This window comes from Aotus nancymaae, unplaced genomic scaffold (assembly GCF_030222135.1).
Source record: "Aotus nancymaae isolate 86718 unplaced genomic scaffold, 86718_ANA_hifiasm-v0.15.2.pri h1tg000040l, whole genome shotgun sequence".
Classification (NCBI taxonomy): Eukaryota; Metazoa; Chordata; class Mammalia; order Primates; family Aotidae; genus Aotus; species Aotus nancymaae.
In genome coordinates this window covers 31,174,977-31,196,740 of record NW_026988454.1, presented here as the reverse complement: position 1 = coordinate 31,196,740, position 21,764 = coordinate 31,174,977, and the positions used below count along the sequence as shown (strand labels likewise).

General features: G+C 38.8%; 1 protein-coding gene and 1 pseudogene across 11 annotated transcripts in view; both read right to left on the bottom strand.

Moving 5' to 3' along the window:
• The window catches only part of MAP7 (microtubule associated protein 7), a 198,332-nt gene that overhangs the window by 68,665 nt on the left and 107,903 nt on the right, over nt 1-21,764 (bottom strand). For all 11 annotated transcript variants that reach the window (XM_012474404.2, XM_012474410.2, XM_012474405.3 and 8 more), the window contains one exon: nt 5,388-5,486. In XM_012474404.2, coding sequence (XP_012329827.2) covers nt 5,388-5,486 — 99 coding nt within the window. The remainder of the gene's footprint in view (nt 1-5,387; nt 5,487-21,764) is intronic.
• LOC105732376 (phosphopantothenate--cysteine ligase-like) lies at nt 3,540-3,955 on the bottom strand (annotated as a pseudogene).

Sequence of the window (21,764 nt, the reverse complement as noted above, 5' to 3'; positions counted from 1 at the left end):
ATGCACCAATGGGAAAAACTAAGAGCAATCTTGTACCTGATAACAGAGTAAAATATTTAAATGCTAGCAATTTAAATATAACAAAAAACTGATAAAAATTTATCTTTAAAGATGGGTTTTCAAAAAAGTACAATTAAATAATTCTAGTAGTGAATTTTCTATAATTCATTGCCTCCCTTCTCATTTCCACCCCTACATTATTTTTCCCTGAAACAAAAGTAAGGTATAAAAAATACTTTAAAATTATGTATAGGTCAGCCAGGCGCAGTGGCTCACACCTGTAATCCCAGCACTTTGGGAGGTCAAGTTTTGAGACCAGCCTGGGCAACATGGTGAAACCCTGTTTCTACTAAAAATACAAAAATTAGCCAGGCGCGATGGTGCAGGCCTATAATCCAAGCTACTTGGGAGGCTGAGGCAGGAGAATCACTTGAACCTGGGAGGTGGAGGTTGTAGTGAGCCAAGATGACACCACTGCCCTCCAGCATGGTCGACAGAGCAAGACTCTGTCTCAAAAAAAAAAAAAAAAAAAAATTATGTATAGGCCAGGCACAGTGGCTCACACCTGTAATCCCAACATTTTGGGAGGCCGAGGCAGGAGGATTGCTTGAGTCCAGGAGTTTGAGACCAGCCCAGGCTCATTTGAAAAAGGGAGACCTCATCTCCACCAAAAATTTAAAAAATTAGCCAGGAGTGATGGTACATACTTATAGTACCAGCTACTCGGGAGGCTGAGGTGAGAGGATTACTTAAGCCTAGGAGATCCGGGCTTCAGTGAGACATGATCGCACCACTGCACTCCAGCCTGGGTGACAGAGTGAGGTCCTATCTTGAAATAAACAAAATAATATATATTCCATATTGTTTCCCAATGGATCTAACATGGTTAGAATAAAATTAAGTTACTAATTCTCACAAGGAAAAAGGGTTTAAGAGGAATAGAATTTACGTTTAAGTAAGATAGCAGTTGCACTCCAATTCAACCTCCCACCTACAATGTTTCAAGTGTGGGGTGACATCTAACCTGAGGCACTGTTAAGGGTGAAAGGGAGTGCCATTAAAATTCTGTGTCTATTCGTGTGACAACTTGCATAAACCTGGATCACCTTGCACACATCTGAGAGTATGGTCATGCTACTAAAGAGCTCTCAAAGTTGACAAGGCTTTTTCAAGAACTCACTAGGCCGTGACTTACATGTAACAACTACTGTTTCTACGGTAAATACTTCTGTATTTCTGTTAGCAATTTGTATTTTACGAAGCACTTTCACATTTTATCACTTTATCCTTCCCAATAATCCTATGAGTTAGCCAAGCATTTATGTATTCAATGAAGAGTTATTATGACTTTTTTTCAAATGAAAAAACTCAGAGAAATAGATACGACTAATGAAGACAGCACAGATATGTGTCAGAGTGAGGGCATAACATCAGATCTCTAATTCAGTCCTGTGCCCATCCATGCACCACAGCTACAGTCACTAGAACTGCACAATGTAGCATCAGAGAAGGGCTGCAAGAGCCTAAGTCACGCACTCCTCTATGAGGGCAATTTACTTATGAACAATAAGGCAGAATAAAGTTTCAGTGGCTCTTTTAAAGACTTGTGTTGGGGGACAGCAAAGAGATAGAAATTTATGGGGATCTTTAATAAATTTGGGTATCTGCTTTTCTTAGGTCCATGAAAACATGAAGTTTTCGTAGGAAGTCAAACTATTAATTATTTGGAGGCAGCTGGAGTTTGGAAGAACCATCTCCTACTTCTTCGGACTGTACAAACTGTCTTTTTTGGTCTGGGTGCAAGTATTCACATTTGAGAGCAATAGTCCTTCCAGCATAACATGGAACGTAATGTGCTTATAGTACTAAAACACCACAAGGGACTTCTGAAATTTGTTTTTTTGTTTTTGTTTTTGTTTTTGTTTTTTTAGATGGAGTCCCACTTTGTTGCCTACACTGAAGTGCTGTGGTGGATCTCAGTTCACTGTAACTTCTGCCCCCTGGCTTCAAGTGATTCTCCTGCCTCAGCTGCCCGAGTAGCTGGGGTTATAGGCATGTCACCATGTCCGGCTAATTTTTGTATTTTTTGTAGAGACAGGGTTTCACCATGTTGGCCAGGCTGGCCTCAAACTCCTGGCCTCAGGTGATCCACCTGCTTTGGCCTCCCAAAGTGCTGGGATTACAGGTGTGAGCCACCGGCACCCGGCCAGCCATAATGTGTTTTAAATATAAAAGTCACAACTTTAATGTGAATAAATGTTTTCTAAATCAAAGAGATGTTCTAGAGCCTTCTAATGAGTTTAAGTACTAGAAGGTAAAAGAGGAAAGGAGATTTAGCATCAAGAGCATTTTATATAGGTTGGCTTATCTGTATATACGAGAAAACAGACACAGGGATGCTCAAAAAGACAAAATCAGAAGTGAAATGTCTCCCTATTTAACTTGATTTATGCAATGTAAATGAAATGACTGTATATAAGGACATGGCCAGTTAGGGTGGAAGAGATTTTTCGGGCTTCTGATCTCTATATACCGTGCAATCTCTCATCACACTGGTAGTTCTGTGTTAGAATGACCTATTCGCATATTGGTTTATCCATCATACTGTTAACTGGAGGGCAGAGATTATGTCTTTTAATAATATATTCCTCTTTGGGAGGCCGAGGTGGCCGGATCACCGGAGGTCAGGAGTTCGAGACCAGCCTGACCAACATGGAGAAACCCCGTCTCTATTAAAAATACAGAATTAGCCAGCGTGGTGGTGCATGCCTGTAATCCCAGCTACTCAGGAGGCCGAGGCAGGAGAATTGCTTGAACCTGGGAGCTGAGATGGTGCTATTGCACTCCAGCCTGGGCAACAGGTGCTATTGCACTCCAGCCTGGGCAACAAGAGTGAAACTCTGTCTCAAAATAAAGAAATAAATAATATATTCCTAGTACCTTCATGATGCTAAGACTAGATGAATAAATGAATTTTCAGGGTATAAAAGTATAAACTGCACAGTAAAAACAATGGTAGCAATTAGAAGCAGTGGTGGATGGGGAGAACCAGAGAAATACAGCACCAACAATTAAGCTATGTTAAATTCTCACTGTATAACAAATGTGCTTTAAAAAAAGATGTTTATTCATCTTTTTAATCCTTGTGGCTCAGCACAGTGCCTGACACACAATAGGCACTCAACAATTATTTGATTTCCAAAGCATGACCATTCATGCATCCATGGTCCTCTTTTTATAATAGAAATAAGGCTGATATCCAGGCCCCCATGTGTATTTTAAGGAATAAATAATTCCCAATAAGCTATTCTTTTTCAAGGTGAGAAACAGTTCTCATGTTCAATTTCAAAATCAAGATGACATTCAGGTGAATGTATCACGTGTCATTAACAGACAGATACCAAACCATATTTGCCTGCACACCACTGCTGTTTCCATTTCCTTCACTTTCTCTGTCCGTATGAAAGCAAGGTTTTATTATAATTTTCACCATCTTTAAGAGCCCTGGACAATTGTTGAACCTGTAAGGGCTTTTTACTTCAGTTTTTGTCACATATTAAAGCTGTGTGTCAAGACTGAAGATTATCCACTATCTTCTTGTCTATCTCTATGTCTTTTTCTATTTCTTCCCCTGAGAGCAATAACTTGGTTTCCAAGTCTTTGGTTATAATAACCATGAAGGACTGTCGTGACTCAAGGATATTAGCCACCACCACTTGACGCTGATAAACTTCCAAAGCCTTCCAAGCTCGATTAATTACAATGGAGGGGTCAGTCTCCAACTTAAAGGAAATTATAAATGCTTTGGGAGCACAATCTTTAACCAAAGGAGAAGCATTTTTGACACCATCTTCATTGTTATCTGAAGTGGGCCCCCTGATGACCGGATCTTGTATTCAGGAATTTCAGAGACAGGAACATAGAAATCTGACATGGCCGCAGCCAGGTAAAACATCGAAGAAGGGCCAGCCACACTTCCAGTGGGACCTTGGTGCTGCCTGACGTGACCAACACCAACTGCCGGCCCTGTGCGCCCCCAGCTGCGAAGCGTGCCATAACCTCAGCCCAGCATGCAGCACTGGGAGGCCAGGGGAACTCAGTTACCAGGTCCATTTCCACCATCAGCCGAACAGATGTGATTTTCATGCTAAAGAACTTCTACCTCCATGGAGACACACTTGAATACAAAAATAAAGGTCTGCTACAATAAGCTACATGGGGATAGGGTCCATGTTGTTTGCTCATACAGTATGTCTCTCATGCTTCCGGGCATAGAAGAACTCAGTAAACATTAGAGGGTAGCTGGAAGGTAGGTGGCTAGACAAATGGATACATGACTCAATGACAAGGCAAGCTGACTAAGGAAATCTCTGCTTGCTAATTAAATCTCCTCTGACACTGCTCATCATTTTCCACTAATGGCGGCTTAAACAATATTTTCAACAATACTTGTTATTGTCTTTCCTCTAAGTGACAAGCCACATATATCTGTTGTGTTAAAGACCTTTTCCATATGAAAAAAAAATCACAAAACTAAACACAGTACAATGTTTTCTATAAGGTCAGACTCAGTTATTTCCATCTTTATTCTCACTGATTCACTGTGCTTGAGCGACTTCAGTCCTGGATGCAGCATGAAGTAGGTTTCCAAAAACCTCGTGGGGTATTTGGCTTGCTTTCCTTTCCTTTGATTGTCTCCTATTATCATACTGTACATTCATTCCTCCCACAGACCACACAATGGTTACTGGATATGTGGAAGCAACTGCATTGTCAGTTCAATTGTTTGTATTATATTTACAGACTGTTTGCTTCTTTGTATCACTGAATGAAAGGGACTCTGAATCAGAGGCTATTAAATGAAATTACTGTGTAGGCATATAATCATTGCAAGGAATGGGAAACAAAACCATAATTCTATACAAGCTTTGCTATGTGTATAGATTTCTTGAAATAGTTTTTGGAAAAGTCACAAAAGAGATATGCAATAATTCCTGTTAGACATACAGGTATAAAAAATTGTGTCCTATCATTTGAAACAGAATAGTAAAATTATTACCACTTTAAACTGCTTGATCTTAAATGAGGGCATCCACATACACCATGTCATTGATTGTCAAAATGACTCTAAGAGGTAAGCAGGCCATGTGTTTGAATCTACATTTTAAAGAGAGAAAACCAAGGCTTGGCTTTGAGAGGTTCTCAGACTTAATATCATACAAGCCAGTAGGAGTGTGTGTTTGATGGCAGGACTGAATTCTAAATTCTCCTAAATTCTAGTTTTGTGGGAACTGAATTTAAACAAATTAAATCTTTATAATTATCAGCATGCCTTGGGCATAAAAGATAACCTTTATTTTCCCACAGTAAATGCAAATGCATCATACCTGGTTTATTTCCTGAGTGGTGGTTATTTTGTCCTGAAATTGCAGAGGCAGGGCGGTTGGAGGCATTTTTCTTATCTTGTTCTTTATAGCTGTCGGGCGCTACAGAAATGAGATAAAAGAGAAAAGACACATTTAGTTTCTTAAAATTTCTTCAGAAACATTTACCTATTCAACATTTATTGTTAACCTTTGTATCAGGTACTCAGGCTAGATTCAGGAAATGAAAAGATGAAATAGTTATAATCCGTGCCCTCAAGGAGTAGGAAGGACACATAAAAAAAAATAAACAACTTGGCTTGAGTGACCAATATTATAGAAGTGGCACATTCAAGGGGCCATGAAGGGCCTTTCCTGTGGCTGTTCCAGTTTACACATAAAGCAACCACGTGGAAGCACGACTGGAGCCTAGAGTCTTTGATCTGAGTTCTTAAAAAGCACCATTGGCTTAGAATACATTTCAAATGTATTAATTTCTTTCTTGCTTTGGTATATTCAACATCATTTAATCTTTCTCTGGGGTTATTGAGTCTCTGCAGTAGCCCCAGGTCCTGACAACAAACATCAACCCTAACTAAATATTATGTAACAGCAGACCATGGGGATTAAAAAGACTTCAACATATGTTCAGTACAAGCCACTTTTCTGAATGAGCCCTGATAAATGCTTTTGGGAGTGGGGTGCTGGAGGGAGGCTGTAGTTTGCTTTATTATGCTGAAATTCAACTTAAAAAACATTCAATTAAACAGGAGTTCTGGTTACTTGCACTCTAATTTATCTACATCTAACTTTTACTGAATCCATTCTAAGTGAACAACAGAGGCCTGTCTGCCCACTTTATCTGTCTGGATGTCGGGAATTCATTTCCATCCCAGAAGACCTTCTGGGTCATATTTACCATGAGACAAAAGCAAAATCCATCTGAAAATGTTTCTATGCTCATGTAAAATTGAAAGGTTAATTTTATGTTATTTTATTTTCCAATAAGCCTTTTGCATTAGTAACAATAGGTTAAATTTAGTAAAATAAAAATAATTTTTGAAAATTCCCAGGTTGTTTAAGATTATATATTGTGAATTCCTAACTGTTAGGTTGGATGTATTTCTAAAGTTTTCAGGCCATCTCTCTGCTTTCATATCAGTCTTTCTCTTCTGCCACTGTTTAAGGGTCTATATTTCTTCAAAAACTTCTTTGGTGAACACTGTAACAGCAAAAGACACAGACAGACCTGGGTTCAAATTTGAGACTTGGCACATAACCAGCTGAATGGCCAGAAAGTTATTTGGCTTCTCTAAGTAGGCCACATGGGGTAATAATGCGTAACTCACAGAGTTGTTGGAAGTATTAACTGAGAAGATATGTGTTAAAAATCTACCATAAGCCTTGGCACATAGGAGGTGTTTAACAAGTATTCAAGGCCCTTTCTCCCAGCTTCTGTGCTCTTCCATGGAGCCCTGAGCATCCCATACTCACAGCACCCATTCAGGTTAGTGTGTTTTGGAGTCAGTAAACCTGGCTCTGCCATTTACGAGCTGAATCCTCAGCATGTCACTTAACCTCTCTAAGTCTTAATTTCCCCATCTGTAAAAAGGGAAAACATCTACTTTCAGAGCTGTAAAAATTAAATGAGATAATGTACAGAAAGGTAGTTCACTGCCTGGCCCACAGCAAGGCATGATAAATAGTAGAAAGTATTTTTAGCTCTCTTCAAGAAACTAGGCTTCTAGTTCCTCAGGGATCTGTGAGAAAGCAAACCTGTTAACTTGGTAACAGGGGTTCTGGGGGCAAGTGATTAATGTGGCAGGAAGGTCTGGGTCAGCTGTTGGTTCCAGAGGTTTTCAGGTCAGCCACAATCATACCTCCTGGGGGCTCTCAGGTAGAGTGAACTTATAGGTATAATTGTTAGGGTATGGCCTGGCTTGGGAAGAGATAATTAGTCTTTCTGATTCAGGGTTTGGGGAGATGAAAGTTTTCTAAGATTTGATGCCTTTCATTTTATTAAGTAAATGTGAGCCTTAAAAAAAAATTAATAACAATGAGAAAATAAAACAGATGGTTTTTTTTTGTTGTTTTGTTTTTAACAAAGTACAGGGAATTTCATTGCTTAAGAACACAATGACAGCAGGAATTTATTCATTTTCTGATTTCCAAAATTTAAAAACCTGAAAATCCTCATTAACTAGCAGATAGGATTGCATATACCCTTATAAAAGTTCTCATGGAAAAAAAATTAAAATGACTCAGATGACTTTCCAGTATTATTTATTTGAATCTCTCATCTTTCATTTAAAAAAAAAAAAAAGAAAATTAAGCCATATATTATGATGCTTGGTAAGTCTTTGCTAGCCTTATGAAATCTTCATTGATCTTCCCGCTAGCTTGAAAGCGTATTCCATTAGTGTCACATGAGTGTTAAAGTAAAAACGAGGAAGGATACAGACAAGCACCCTTGTGGCCTGGAACTCTCTTTCCAACATACTCTGAAATAAAATACAGAAGCATCAGACATTTGGAGCCTTCATCTAGTGAAAATTCTGTAGCTCTAGTAAGTGCTCCAATGTGCCTGTACAATTCACATCCTCTGCCACTCACTGATTCCTTGCAATGTCTCCCCACAAAGGCCTTGGCGTTCTCACTGCTTTGTTTCTACTTTTGGCTGTATGGTTCAATATAAAGTCTTCTCTCAACTGCTCAAAATAACTGGTCCAACAAATGACCTGTCAATTTAGTCAAAACACTTGCTCTGAGACACTTAGGACTACAACCTTTGCACCATCCTGAGTTTAAATCTCACTGAATAATATGTGGACTTGACATCCACAAGGATAAAATAAAATCTGGAATGTGGGCTGGGAAACAGCAAAAGCTTAAACTCAATTCCCAGCTCTGCATAGTCCCTTATCCATGGGGGACTACTAGGTTCTCAAGATCCCCAGCGGATGCCTGAATTTGTGGGTGGTAACGAATCCTATCTAGGCTATTTTTTTTTGGATCTACTGAGACAGCTCCTATGTGACTGACAGGTGGGCAGCGACTACAGTGTGGATCCACTGGACAAAGGGATGATTCACATCTCATCTCAGGCTCGACAGAGTGGGAGGGCACGGGATTTCATCACACTACTCAGAACAGCATAAAATTTATGAATTGTTTATTTCTGGAATTTTCCATGTAATATTTTTGGACCACAACTGACTGTAACTGAAACCTCAAAAAGTGAAATCATAGACAAGGAGGAACTACTGTATACATGCTTCTCTGCTACAGTCTTCAATTGGACTTTGTGGGCATACAGCCCCTTTGCAGACATAATATACTATGAGGAAACAGCTTTGGGGAAGTGACCTAGAACACAGAACCAGAGGTTGAACCACATGAAACAGTCTTTTATGTAGTAAAAAATGGTTAAAAATTAACAATTTTGTATGTTTCAATCTAATAGTTTAAATAAATCTGTACAGAAAAGAGTTATCATATCAGGCCTGAGACTGCTGTCCTTTATTTTGTATATAGTTATTCCTTATATTTATTTATTCAAATATACCTGCCAGGAGTATTGTAACATTTGAATCATATGTATGAAGTGTTTTATCCAATGTGGCTTATAAAATTAGCATTAGAACAAGAAAGAAATAAAGCAACAGCATTGCTCCTAATGACTTTTCTGATTATTCCACATAATAGAGAATTTCTCTTCAGTTTAAATTCCTCATAATTATAAGTGAAGTTGGGTAGCAATGATCAAAGCTCATGAGAGTTAGCATCAGACTTGGATTTCATTTCCCACACTACCTCAGTTTTCTTCCTACTTCCATTTATTCAGACAGTATCCTACTCCATGGGACACTTTGAGTTCAATGCTGGAAGTAATATTATTAGGTGTATAATGTATCCTTCTACCACTTCTTTTTCCTTTTCTTGTCCTATGTTTCTAGGTTACACTGTATTCTGGAGCTTCTGATTCTTCCAATAATATCTCCTTTCTTCAAAAAGTCATCTCCCATTATGTCCTGAAATACTATCTGTACATCAGTCACCTTCGAGTATGCATTTATAAATATGCACTCTCAATAAAGTGCCCGTCTTCAGCCTCTAGGGAATATTTCTGCTATCACTTGAACATCCTCATACAAAAAAGCCAGCTCCCTAATGTCAGTGTCTTTGTCACTATCAACAGAAACACCATATTCCCAGGCTCAGAAATGTTAAGAATTTTTTTTTTAACAAACAATTACAAATATCCCCATGGGCCAGACACTGTGCTATGCAGTGAGAATACAAAGGTCATATGACATAGCATCTGCTTTCAAGATGCTTATCATCCTTTGGAGGAGACAGTGTGCACATACATGAAATTGCAACAATAGACTGATTCAATTTTCTAAAAAACTCATAAACCACAGAGGTTTAATCACCAAATAAATAATACAGATAATGTTACAAGAATTTGGTGGTGGGAGAAGGAGCCACAAGGAACAGGAGTCCCTGGGCAAAGAGCTTGCAGACCAGAAAGCATCTGGATAAGAGAAGAGTAATGTGGAGAAGTTCCCTTACTGGGGTAGAGTATGAGCAAAACTACCAAGGCAAAGAAACAGGAGAGACAATTGGGACTGTCTGGTCAGAACATCAGGTTTAGGAAGAGAGGCAGCTGAAAATATGAGAAGAGAAACAGGCCAAGGTCAATGCCTCTTTGAATTCCGAGAGTGTAGACTTTTTCATGAAGGCAATGGAAAGTCACTGAAGTATATCACATGGAACTTCCAGCTGTGAACTACTTTACCTTCAATAGATTCTGTATAAATGAAAAGTGAAATCTAACAAGCCTGCTGGAAATGAATTTTTTTTTTTTTTTTTTTGAGACGGAGTTTCGCTCTTGTTACCCAGGCTGGAGTGCAATGGCGCGATCTCGGCTCACCGCAACCTCCGCCTCCTGGGTTCAAGCAATTCTCCCGCCTCAGCTTCCCGAGTAGCTGGGATTACAGGCACGCGCCACCATGCCCAGCTAATTTTTTGTATTTTTAGTAGAGACGGGGTTTCACCATGTTGACCAGGATGGTCTCGATCTTGGAAATGAATTTAAAAAGGATTTCATCTTAAAGAAAACAATAAAAGGAAATCAGATTAAAAACAGACATCCTAAGAACTCTGCTTTCTATATAATTTAGTAACTAGTCAGGTTCTTCCACTTACCCGTATCATGTATTAAGAGATAACTATTTGGTAAAAAGTGACATGAATGAATATGGTGAAACTTATGTCTGTCGCTGAAGAAACAAGAAATAGGGGAAGAGTAGAGTCGGTGTGGTCACCCTACAAGAAGCCAAGGGCAGGTCGCATAGCACCACACAGGGACCCTCCACTGGAAACGGTATTCCAGCCACAAATTCTTGGGAGGATGAGCGGCCGGCAGGCCAGATAAGGAAAAGGGCCTGTTGGGAAATAGGTAGGGCATATTTCTGAAGGCCATTTTGCAGGGAGGTGAAGAAGATAAAATATGGGAAACTGGTGTTATTAATCTTTTGTAGACTATTGCTTAATGGGAAAGCAGCTGCTTCACGGGGCAAGCCTATGGGTATTGTGTTATCCTAATTTAAGTAACTGTAAATGTCAAAAATAGTGCAGAGTCTCATTTGCTCTCCTATATACACCAGAGTAAGCCCATTTCATGGTATGGTGCAACATCTAGCCTCATTTAATCTGACATTTTGAAACAGAAATAACAACAAGAACCATTTATTCACTCTATTGCTCAATTCTTGTCTCCAAAACGTATGCAACTAAGTAGAACCATATGATAATGATATATATTTATACCATTATAGTTATACACAGCACCCTCTCTACTCTGCTGACAGAAACAATTCAATTAAGATCTATTTTTTCTTTGCATTTCACACAACTATACAGAACACAAAGTTATGATTTGGTGGCTATGGTAGACTTCATTAGAGCATGGTAAGAGTGTGGAGGCTTTACAACTTGGGGTAGCTCATTCAGCAATGACAGTGACTGAAAGTCACTTTCTGATTTCTCCATCTCTTCATAATGGAAAAAAACCTTAAAATGTATGTCCATGTTAGAAAATGATATTAAACCAAAAGGAAATAAATTTGTTCAATAAAGAGATAGTACAAACCCAACAAAAGACATTGACTTTATAAATACAGTCTAAAAAGGTATACAGTTATATGACACATGGGGACAGAATCTACCACAGGTATCACTCCTTATTTCTATAACATACACTAAGACATGAAGAATGGAACAGAGACACATAAGTCTTTGTTAATAATTTATATTAATTCAACTTCCAAAGAGAAGTTGAGGCAGTTGGATTGAACTGTCAAGGTCTATATATGAGATGATAAAAAATACTGACATAGGCAGGGCGCAGTGGCTCATGCCTGTAATCTCAGCACTTCAGGAGGCCAAGCGGGGGACACATCAGCTGAGGTCAGGAGTTTGAGACCAGCCTGGCCAACATGGCGAAACCCCGTCTCTACTAAAAATACAGAAATTAGCCGGGCATGGTGCTGTATGCCTATAATTAATCCCAGCTACTCAGGAGGCTGAGGCAGGAGAATTTCTTGAATTCAGGAGGTGGAGACTGCAGTGATCTGAGATTTCGCCACTGCGCTCCAGCCTGGGTGACAGAGTGAGACTCCGCCTCAAAATAAATAAATGCTGATGTAATCAACTTTTTCTGAAATAAAAAACCTAACATGTAATAGGAAAGATATTAATATCATGTATATAACAGCAAAAGATAATTCTATCAAAATAGGTTATCAAAATATTCCTCAGGGATAGGACTGGGCCATTTGCTTCCAAGGAGCTGATGTCTAATCACAGCCATCATGATCTGAGCTTAAACAAACAGTCTCCAAATAAATGGCACATTGGCATTCAGTTGTTGACATCTGGCCAGGTGCAGATCTATAATAATTTTCCACTTGACCAGAGCAACCTGAGGGCAGGGGCCATGCCTTTCAGCCTTATAATCTCTGTATCTAGTGTTTAGCACACTACCTAGCACCTATGTGACACTGAACAAATGCTTGATGAAGGGCAAGAAAGGATTAGAAGGTGGATGTGTGCCTTGTGGAACACTGTGGCCAAAGTCCAGAAAGAAAAAGTATTGATGATAAGATGATTAGTAAAAAGAAAAAAAATACATTTTCTTATTTTTTGATGACTGCTAAGACTGTAGAGAAAGGGTGACAAAAAGAATTGTCAGATCAAGGTCATGTCTACTTCACATCAGAAGAGAAAAAATATCTCATGTTATTCTGGGATCATTTCAACATTATATTAGGCAAGACTCAAAATCAAATGGATGTTTTTGCCCCACTTCATAGAGAGGAGTGCCCAGTCTCACCTACGGTGAGAATCTTGGGAATTAGAGTGACACTCTGCAAACACAAAAGAATACAGGTCGAACATCACTAATTCAAAAACCTGAAATCTGAAACCCTTCCATTTCCAAACATTTCAGATAAGGGATACTCAAGCTGTTACTGCTTATACTGCATGGAGGAAAGCATGCGAACATTACAGCCTCCGCTGATAACATCAGACAAGCATCTCAACTTTGGGAAATTTGAAAACCCCAACCCTTTCCCAAAACAGTTAATAAATTTATTTTGATAATATGTTAGTTAAGTAGCCAAAGATTATCCATCCTAGCTAAACATGAGGAAAGGGATATTTCAGAAAAGCACATGTTCCATATATCTTGTGGGAACTGGGGGGAATCATCCACTAAGCTCTTTTGTTTCTCACTAAAAGCAGCTTCTCGATTAGTGTTACAAATGCTTTCTGACACATTGCACTGACAGGAATAAACATTACACACTTTAAATTCAACCAAAAGGCTTTTATCTAAAAAATAAGTAAATAAGACAAAAACTTTCCTTCAGTCAGATGGCAACACTAAAAACAGAATAGAAAATGATGTATTTTCCCCTTGCGTTAATATAAATCAGATTAGAAGGCAAGCCTTTTCATCTCCGCTGGTGACTTACTACCAGTCACAATGCTAGCTACTCTACAAGCATTATCCCTGCCCCACAATGTGAATAATGCTTATGACTGGGCAAAGTACAAAAAAAGGAGGGCAAAGTCTAACCATATTAAAGTTTTCCAGTTATGCAGAGAAATGGCAAATCAGAGATTACAGTTATCCATCTGAACTTCAACAGCTGGAAATGGAGTTTATCAAACTAGACCCAATTCCGTTAAACTCCATGTGTAATTAGAAGAAATTATTTAAATAATGTAGAAAAGAAAAATAATTAGAACTCAACTTTATTATACTTCACTTAATTAAAACAATGAACTGAAAAGAGGGTATTTTTACTTTAATAGGATAATGATTTACTTTAAGGAAAACTAAAATGGCTAATGCCAGTATTTTACACAATGATTACTATTCACCACAAAAAAGCTTTCATACTTACATACAAAGTATAGTTATCTAAGCAGAAAATGTACAATACTTAAAAATAGTCCTAAACAGTGGACTCAGTTTTAAATATCAGTTTTGTAAAGAAATTTGCATGTAATTTTAATCCTGAATATAGTCAACTGAGTTTAATCAGTGAAATAAATACACATATACACTGCTGTCAAATACCAAAAATGAATCATTTCTCCTCTGTAGAAAATAATAGTAAAATATTTTAAATTTCTTACATAAATTTTGTAAAATTTAATAGGAATGATATGGTAGGCACTGCATTTCATGTGACCACTGAACACTTAACTTAAAGGTTGTCTAAAATTATGGGCCAGCTCATTCTCCCCATGCTATCCTGTGCTGCAGTCATTTCTGTATCTGTGACTGTGTTCTTTTTTCCCTCACTGGAACATCACCCTCACCATCTTTGCAACTATTTACATCTAATCTCTTTTTCTTTCTTAGAGCAGTTTTAGGCTCACTGCACAATTGAGCAGAAGTTTCATACGCTGGTGTAGCCCCGCCCCTGCCTGTCCCACCATCAACATCCCATACCAGACTGGTCCATTGGTTACCACTGATGAGCCGACACTGACACGCCATCATCATCCAAGGTCCATAGTTTACATGAGGGCTTCATAAATGTATAGTGATGCGTACATACCATGTAGTAACATGTAGAATTCAATCCATTTATAGTCCAACTCAATCCATTATAGTCCAACTCAATTCACTTTCTCATGAAATCTTTTTAAACTATTCCTACTACCAACACATTTCTTTCTCTGACTTCTACTGCACTCCCATGGAATCTGTCCCATACTATTTAGCATTTGATTTCATTCTATCCTGTATCATTTTCAGAATGTATGCTTCCAAAATTTCTAAATATTGAGTCCCATGAGAGCCAAAACAAAAAATGTGCTCCACAGTAAAACAAAACAAAAAACACAATGGTGAATACCTGATGTAGCATTTCTCTCTTGAAAATGCATACTACAAGTCTGCATACAGGGAAGGGGCTATATCATTCCATTCCATGCTGGTTACCCAAAAAATATCAACTCTTTGATGCTTTGTTTGTTTGTTTGTTTGTTTGTTTATTTGAGACAGAGTCTTACTCTGTTGCCCAGACTTGAGTGCAGTGGTACAATCTTACCTCACTTCAACCTCCACCTCCCGGGTTCAAGTGATTCTCTCACCTCAGCCTACTGAGTAGCTGGGACTACAGGTATGTGCCACCATGCTTGGCTAATTTTTGTATTTTTAGTAGAGATGGGGTTTCACCATGTTGGTCAGGCTGATCTTGAACTCCTGCCCCCAGGTGATCTGCGCATCTCGGCCTCCCAAACTGCTGATATTATGGGCGTGAGCCACTGTGCCCAGCCTTGATGCTTCTTTTCTAAGAGAATCCTGACTGGCCATTGGACAGAGATCTGGCCAAAAAACTGAACACTGAAGTTGTTTGGTGAGGTTTATGGGAATGATATTTAAGGCGCAGCAGACTCTGGTGTGTGAACCTGTTTGCTCTTCACCCCTCCTTTCTTCCTGCCTTGAATACCGATGTGATGCTTAAGGCAGAGCATCCATCTGGAGACCAGGAGGCTATCAGGAAGGAAAGGCCAAGGGAACAACAGAGACTCAGGCTCTGACATCTTTAAGTTGCTGGTCTAGTACCAGCAACTCTTCACTTCTATGTTCCCTATAGGTTAGAGAAAAGAAAATTCCCAATTTGTTAAAATCATTGCTTTAAGAAATTCTGTCCTCATAAATTTAAAAACAAACCCTAAACTGACACAGAGATCTTACTGGCTACAGAATGAAGTCCATGCATCTTAGCCTTCCGCATGTCTTATTTCTTTTTTTCTTTTTCTTTCTTTTTTTTTTTTTTGAGATGGGTCTTGCTTTGGCGCCCAGGCTGGAATGTGGTGGTGCGATCTCGGCTCACTGCAACCTCGCCTTCCAGGTTCAAGCAATTCTCTGCCTTAGCCTCCTGAGTAGCTGGGAGTACAGGCACCCACCACCATGCCTAGCTAATTTTTGTATTTTTAGTAGAGACAGGGTTTCAGCATGTTGGCCAGGCTGGTCTTGAACTGCTGACCTCATGATCCATCTGCCTCGGCCTCCCAAAGTGCTGGGATTACAGGCATGAGCCACTGCACCCAACCTGCAAATGTCTTATTTCTTATTCAGCATCTTTTTTATTTGGTTCATCATGAATCCTACGTAATCTAACCTGTTCCAAAAGTCAGAAAGTGAAACAGGTCCTGGTTCATTATATTAAAGCAGAGTAGCTTTAGATTTGAAAATAGCAGGAGAAATGTTAGGAGAACAAAATGAGTGAAAGATGCTACATCAAGTTTTAATAACGTTTGTAATAGAAATCAGTTCCACAAGAATTCAAACACCTTAGAAGCCAGTGGAATTCTAAAAAGAATGTGAAGGGTTTCCCAATTAAATCCAGTAATCTCAAATAGCTACTAATAATTCCTGAGCCAAAACTTTTCTCAAATACTTAGTATTCTAAGGTTCTATATGAAGTGCAACTCACAGGTTGGCTACAGAAGGTTTAAATTACCTTCTCTATCAACTATTCTACAAATAAACCTTTAATACTAGATCGGTATTAATTGCACACTTACTTATAAAAAAAAGTAAATATTTTACTTTTATTTATTAGTTTTTCTATACTACAGAAAGAATATGAAGATAACATCTAAAAGGTCCATAATTCTATGACCCAGATAGCCCATTTATTCTTTTTATCTTATAAAGGAACTGTTGTTCATTTATTTAAGAGATAGGGTCTCACTATGTTGCCCAGCCTGGTCTCAAACTTCTGGCTTCAAGCAACCCTCCCACCTCAGCCTCCTCAGTAGCTAGGATTAAAAGCGTGAGTCACTGTGCCCAGCTTTAAGAAAGAAATGTCTGTTATGTGGTTAGGAAAGTCAAAAAAGTACAAAAAGCTATAAAATGAAAGGTAAAAGTATTTCCCTTCTTCCTTTATGAAAAAAATTGTCTGTATAAATATATAAATTTGCTTTCCATTTATTCAGAACAATTTACTCTTCTGCCCTTCTTTTCTCATTTAGTAATCTGTTTTAGTCTACTTTTCAAGCTCTTCCTTAATTGCAACTAATTTCACCATTTTCAATATGTGGCTACAGGAATTAGATATTCTAGGTTTATCTTCTGGTAAGTGCTCTATTAAATCTTCATTGATGTGTGAGACCACAGTCCTGATTGAGTATTATTTACCTTCTTCTGTCAGCATCTACTCCTGACCCCTTGCTCCCAGAGGTGGTATCTTACTGTTTTGCACTTGAGGCCTCTCTGCTTCTTCCAGTCTGAATTCAACTGGAAAAGGCAGCTACTTCCAAGGAAATAACGACAATGAAAACTCCAAGGAGGCTCTGCTTCCTGGTACACAGCATAGCAGTGAACAAAAGCAGGAATGGAACCTTCAGGAGTCACAATATCAGGATTGAATCAGAGGCTTAAAAGCAAGGTTTGTTCCAGATGGATACATTTACCATTTCTTACCATTTCTACCCCTCTTAGTTTTGCAAGCCTAATCTTTGTGGGTTCCAGGCCCTGGCTTCTGCCAACTCTGATGGGAGAGCACCATGAGCTGCTGAAATTGAATTCCTTCTCTAGCACCTTCTCTGGATAGGCAATAAAGTAGTGGAGCAAAAGGGTGGAAGAACACTTGCTGGCCAACTTCATGCCCACTTCAGAGCCAGAATCAGGAAGCTGTTATGCCAGGGAGTATCTGAGAAGAGCTGAAAGCTGAAGCTGCTCCTTCTCTGATGCATGAGGCAATGAAAAACTGAAGGCGGCTGATGATGTCTGCAGGGACAGACAACACTGACTCCCACCTTGTGATCTCTGCACAGATGCTATATCAGGACTCAAACTGGCTGGATGTGGTTCATGCCTGTAACCCCAGCACTTTGGGATGCCAAGGGGGGTGGATCACTTGAGATTGGGAGTTCAAGACCAGTCTGGCCAACATGGTGAAAGCCTGTCTCTATTAAAAAATACAAAAATTAGCCAAGGGTGGTGGTGGGCACCTGTAGTCCTTGCTACTAGCGAGGCTGAGGCAGGAGAACCACTTGAACCTGGGAGGCGGAGGTTGCAGTGAGCTGAGATAGTGCCACTGCACTCCAGCCTGGGCGACAGAGCAAGACTCTGTCTCAAAAAACAAAACAAAACAAAAAAACAAAAAAAAACTCAAACTGCTAGTGACTTTCACAGGTAATCTATGGTCTGAAAATACAATTGAATCTATTAAATAATTAAGACTATCATCCTGGAGAACAAAGAAACAGGACCAAGCAAGGTCTTTGGTATGCTTAGAGTAACAAGCAGAGACTCAGTATCAGGCCAGGAAAAAGGGACTGAAATCATGAAGCATTCCTCCTATCTCATGTGGGAAAGAAAAATGGAGATGAAAAACATGTTCCTTTTTTTTTTTAAATCATCTTTCTACTAGACATGGAATTTTTTTTTTTGAGCTGTTCAATCTCTAATTTTGCCACATCAATATGTTTCCAAATAAGGGATCTCAAATTTTGGAACCTACTGAATATCTAAATGTAGTAAGAAGGCAAAAACAAAACAAACAAATGGAAAGGATCCCAATCTGAAAAGCACCGAAACAAAAGAGTGGCTTTACAAGTTCTGCCAACTCTCAAAGGCACAAAGTGTGCTGTGTGGCCGGCACCACAACCTGGCAAACAGTAGCAGGTCAGAAGGAAAGGCTGACTGAGCAGCCCATAAAGGAGCACTAATAGCTGAAGAGTCCACAGACTGCAACTTACATGCTTGCTCTCCAGTAAGTAAAGTATGCCACATCCATTTCAAATAAGAGAATCCAATTACAAATTCTAAATCTGCCTAAGCTACAGGCCCTTTGGGGGCCATGAAGAGCTCAGCTAACACTAAGCTGACAAATGGGCTCTTTTTTTCTAAATACTTTTAGAATGCATTTTATGTGACCATTTTGGACTTTACCACATCCACTTGGTGGCTGGTGCCTACAGTGGTAGGAGAAGCCAGAAGGAGGGGGAGAGAGACTGAATGGGTAAACCATATAGATACCTTCTCCTAGAAGAAGGAAAAAAAGAAGCCAACAATTACTAAGCGAAGTTGGGCAGAACTGAGCTACTCTTCTGGCAATCCAGGGGGCAAATGGTTGTCATAGGCCTGGCCTATCTCCCCACTCTTTTCTCTATCCAAACACCTGCTCCTAGATAACTAGTCCTGTTTTCAGAATTGTAGGGGAATCATTATCAGAAAGGAAGATGTCTAAAGAACTGTTTGAGCTCTCTAACCAAATGTGAGTAGATCTCATTTCAGTCTTCGAGTGTCCCCTCAAACTGCCACTTTTCCTAGATGCATTAGGAGTATTCTAAGGAAGTAACATGGCAATATGTTTTCTTTTTAGTTTACAAATGATGGCTATGCCCCAAACTTCATGACACGTTTTTCTGTTATCCTAGGTCCTTTATTTTACAGAAGTGGAAAACCTTAGAAAAATTTCAAAAGGATATATGCTTTCCGTAAATAGTAAGTAGGGAGAGGTTTTGATACTGAGTTTGATTTCCAGGTAGACTAAGGAAGGAGAAAATTATAGTTGGGTGAGGACATGAGGACACGATAGGGAGAGGAATTTGAGGAAGCGAGAAAACCTCCTTTAGAAACAGCAGAATCTGAGCAATTTGAAGGTAGATCGTTACATCGTTAAAGCAGAAGAGATGTTTAACACAAATTGAGTGGATAACTATACATATATTTTCATAGGGATTCTAGAATAACATTACTATCCAATAGGTTAAATAGGCTTTTGTGAGTTATCAGTTACACATGCAATATTTCTATAATGTGCAAATGTGTCCCAACTTTCAAACAGCTAATTCATATATGAACTTTTGGAACATAACCCATTTACTATTAGGAATTATTATTTAAAAAAACAAACATTATAAGAGTATGGCAAATAGGTATAAGGAAAGGGTCATAGGTAATCATATTTTAGAGCTAGTTGGAAAAGGAAGTTCATTTAATATGTGTAGTTAACCATCTAGATTTTTTAAAATGTCTTAGAAATAATCACACCTGTGTTCCTCAATTAGTACTTTTGGATAAACTATTCAATTTTCTTTAGGTAAGATTTTCTGGTAGGCTAAACTTGAGTTTGTAACAAATATTTGTTAGCAAAAATAAGGTAACTACTCATACCTGAAAAAAATTTCATTTTTAAAATATTTCTAAAAAATGATTTTTTTTTTTTTTAAAGACAGGATCTCACTCTGTTATCCAGGCTGGAATGCAGTGATGTGATCATAGCTCACTGCAGCCTCAAACTCCTGAGCTCAAGTGATCCTCCTGCCTCAGCCTCCCTAGCAGCTAGGACTATAAGTGCATGCCACAACGTCAAGCTGATATTTTTATTTTTTATAGAGACAGAGTCTCACTTTGTTGCCAAGGGCTTGGGGATGGAGGTAGGAAACCAGCATTGGTCTTGAACTCCTGGCTTCAAGCCACCCACCCACCAAAGCACTGCGTGAGCTACCACATCCATCCTAAAAGATGAGTTTTTAAAAATCTTATGAAATCACTGTAGACAAGCATTTATTAAACCTCAAAGCCATTTCTGACGAACAGGAAAGATTCAAATAGCTAATACCAGTCTTATTACTGAGAATTGTATTTCACGCAAGGAAAATTTACCTTCTCTATCTATAGCTCACCAAATCGATTCTAGAAGATTTTGATCATAAGAAAAATCACATTAAAGTAATACATGAACACTGTCCTGCAGAATGGTCAAATTAATGTGACCACATTAAAAATGATACAAATGTGAAAGTCGCTAGCAGTTTGAGTTCTAATATAGCATCTGTGCAGAGTCCACAAAGCAGGAGTCGGTGCTGTCCGCCCCTGCGGGCATCACTGGCCACTTCACCAGTTTTTCATTGCCTCTTCTAACAGAGGAAGGAGCAGCTTCGGCTTTCTGCCTTTCTCAGCACTCCCTGGTGGAACAGCCCCCTGACCCTGGCTTTGAAGCAGGCATGAAGGTGGCCAGGAAGTATTCTTCCATCCTTTAGCTTCGCTTCTTTATTTCTTATCCAGCGAAGGTGCTGGAGAAGCAATTCTATCTCAGCTAGTCCATGAGGCTCTTCCATCAGAGTTGGCAGAAGCCACAGTAGGAACCAATGCAGGTTTCCTACCTTCATCCCCAAGCCCTTGGCCCACTTCAAAGAGATGCCTAGAAGCCAAATAGATTTGTTGCTATGAATTTAGTTAGCTGACTTATCACTGTGTTGCATAATTCTTTCCCTAGGGTAGAGCTAACACCATCTTGCCAGCAGCTCCCCAAAGCTCCCTGCTACTTACAATGATCAATACAAGAACTATCTATGCTGGAGTTATAAAAATACCAATATTGATCTAATTTACATCAACCTGAGGTCACTTAGCTAAGATTACCTATAAGAATGACAATTTCATCTAAATTTTTAGGGATACAGACAGAATTCACAGTAATTTCATAGGAACCTACAATGAAACATCAGCTGATAATACATTTTAGTTTCTATTCATCTGTAAATTATTGTAAACCAGCTTTAAAAGTTTGCCAATTCTCATTTCATTAGGGAAAAAAAAAATCTTCACCCATTAACAAAACTCAACTTTACCAAAAAGTTAAGGCTGATTTTAAAAGCTAGAAAAACTATTCTAATACTACTCAATGTTCAAAAATGTTAGTTATACATCTTTATAATTGGTTTTAGATTATTGTAAACCTTTATGATTACCTAAATACATGCTTCATATTCTAATTAGAAGTGTCCATGTATGTATGTGCTAATTTCAAATACTTATTCAACTTGCCTAGGAAGGTCTACAGATTAACT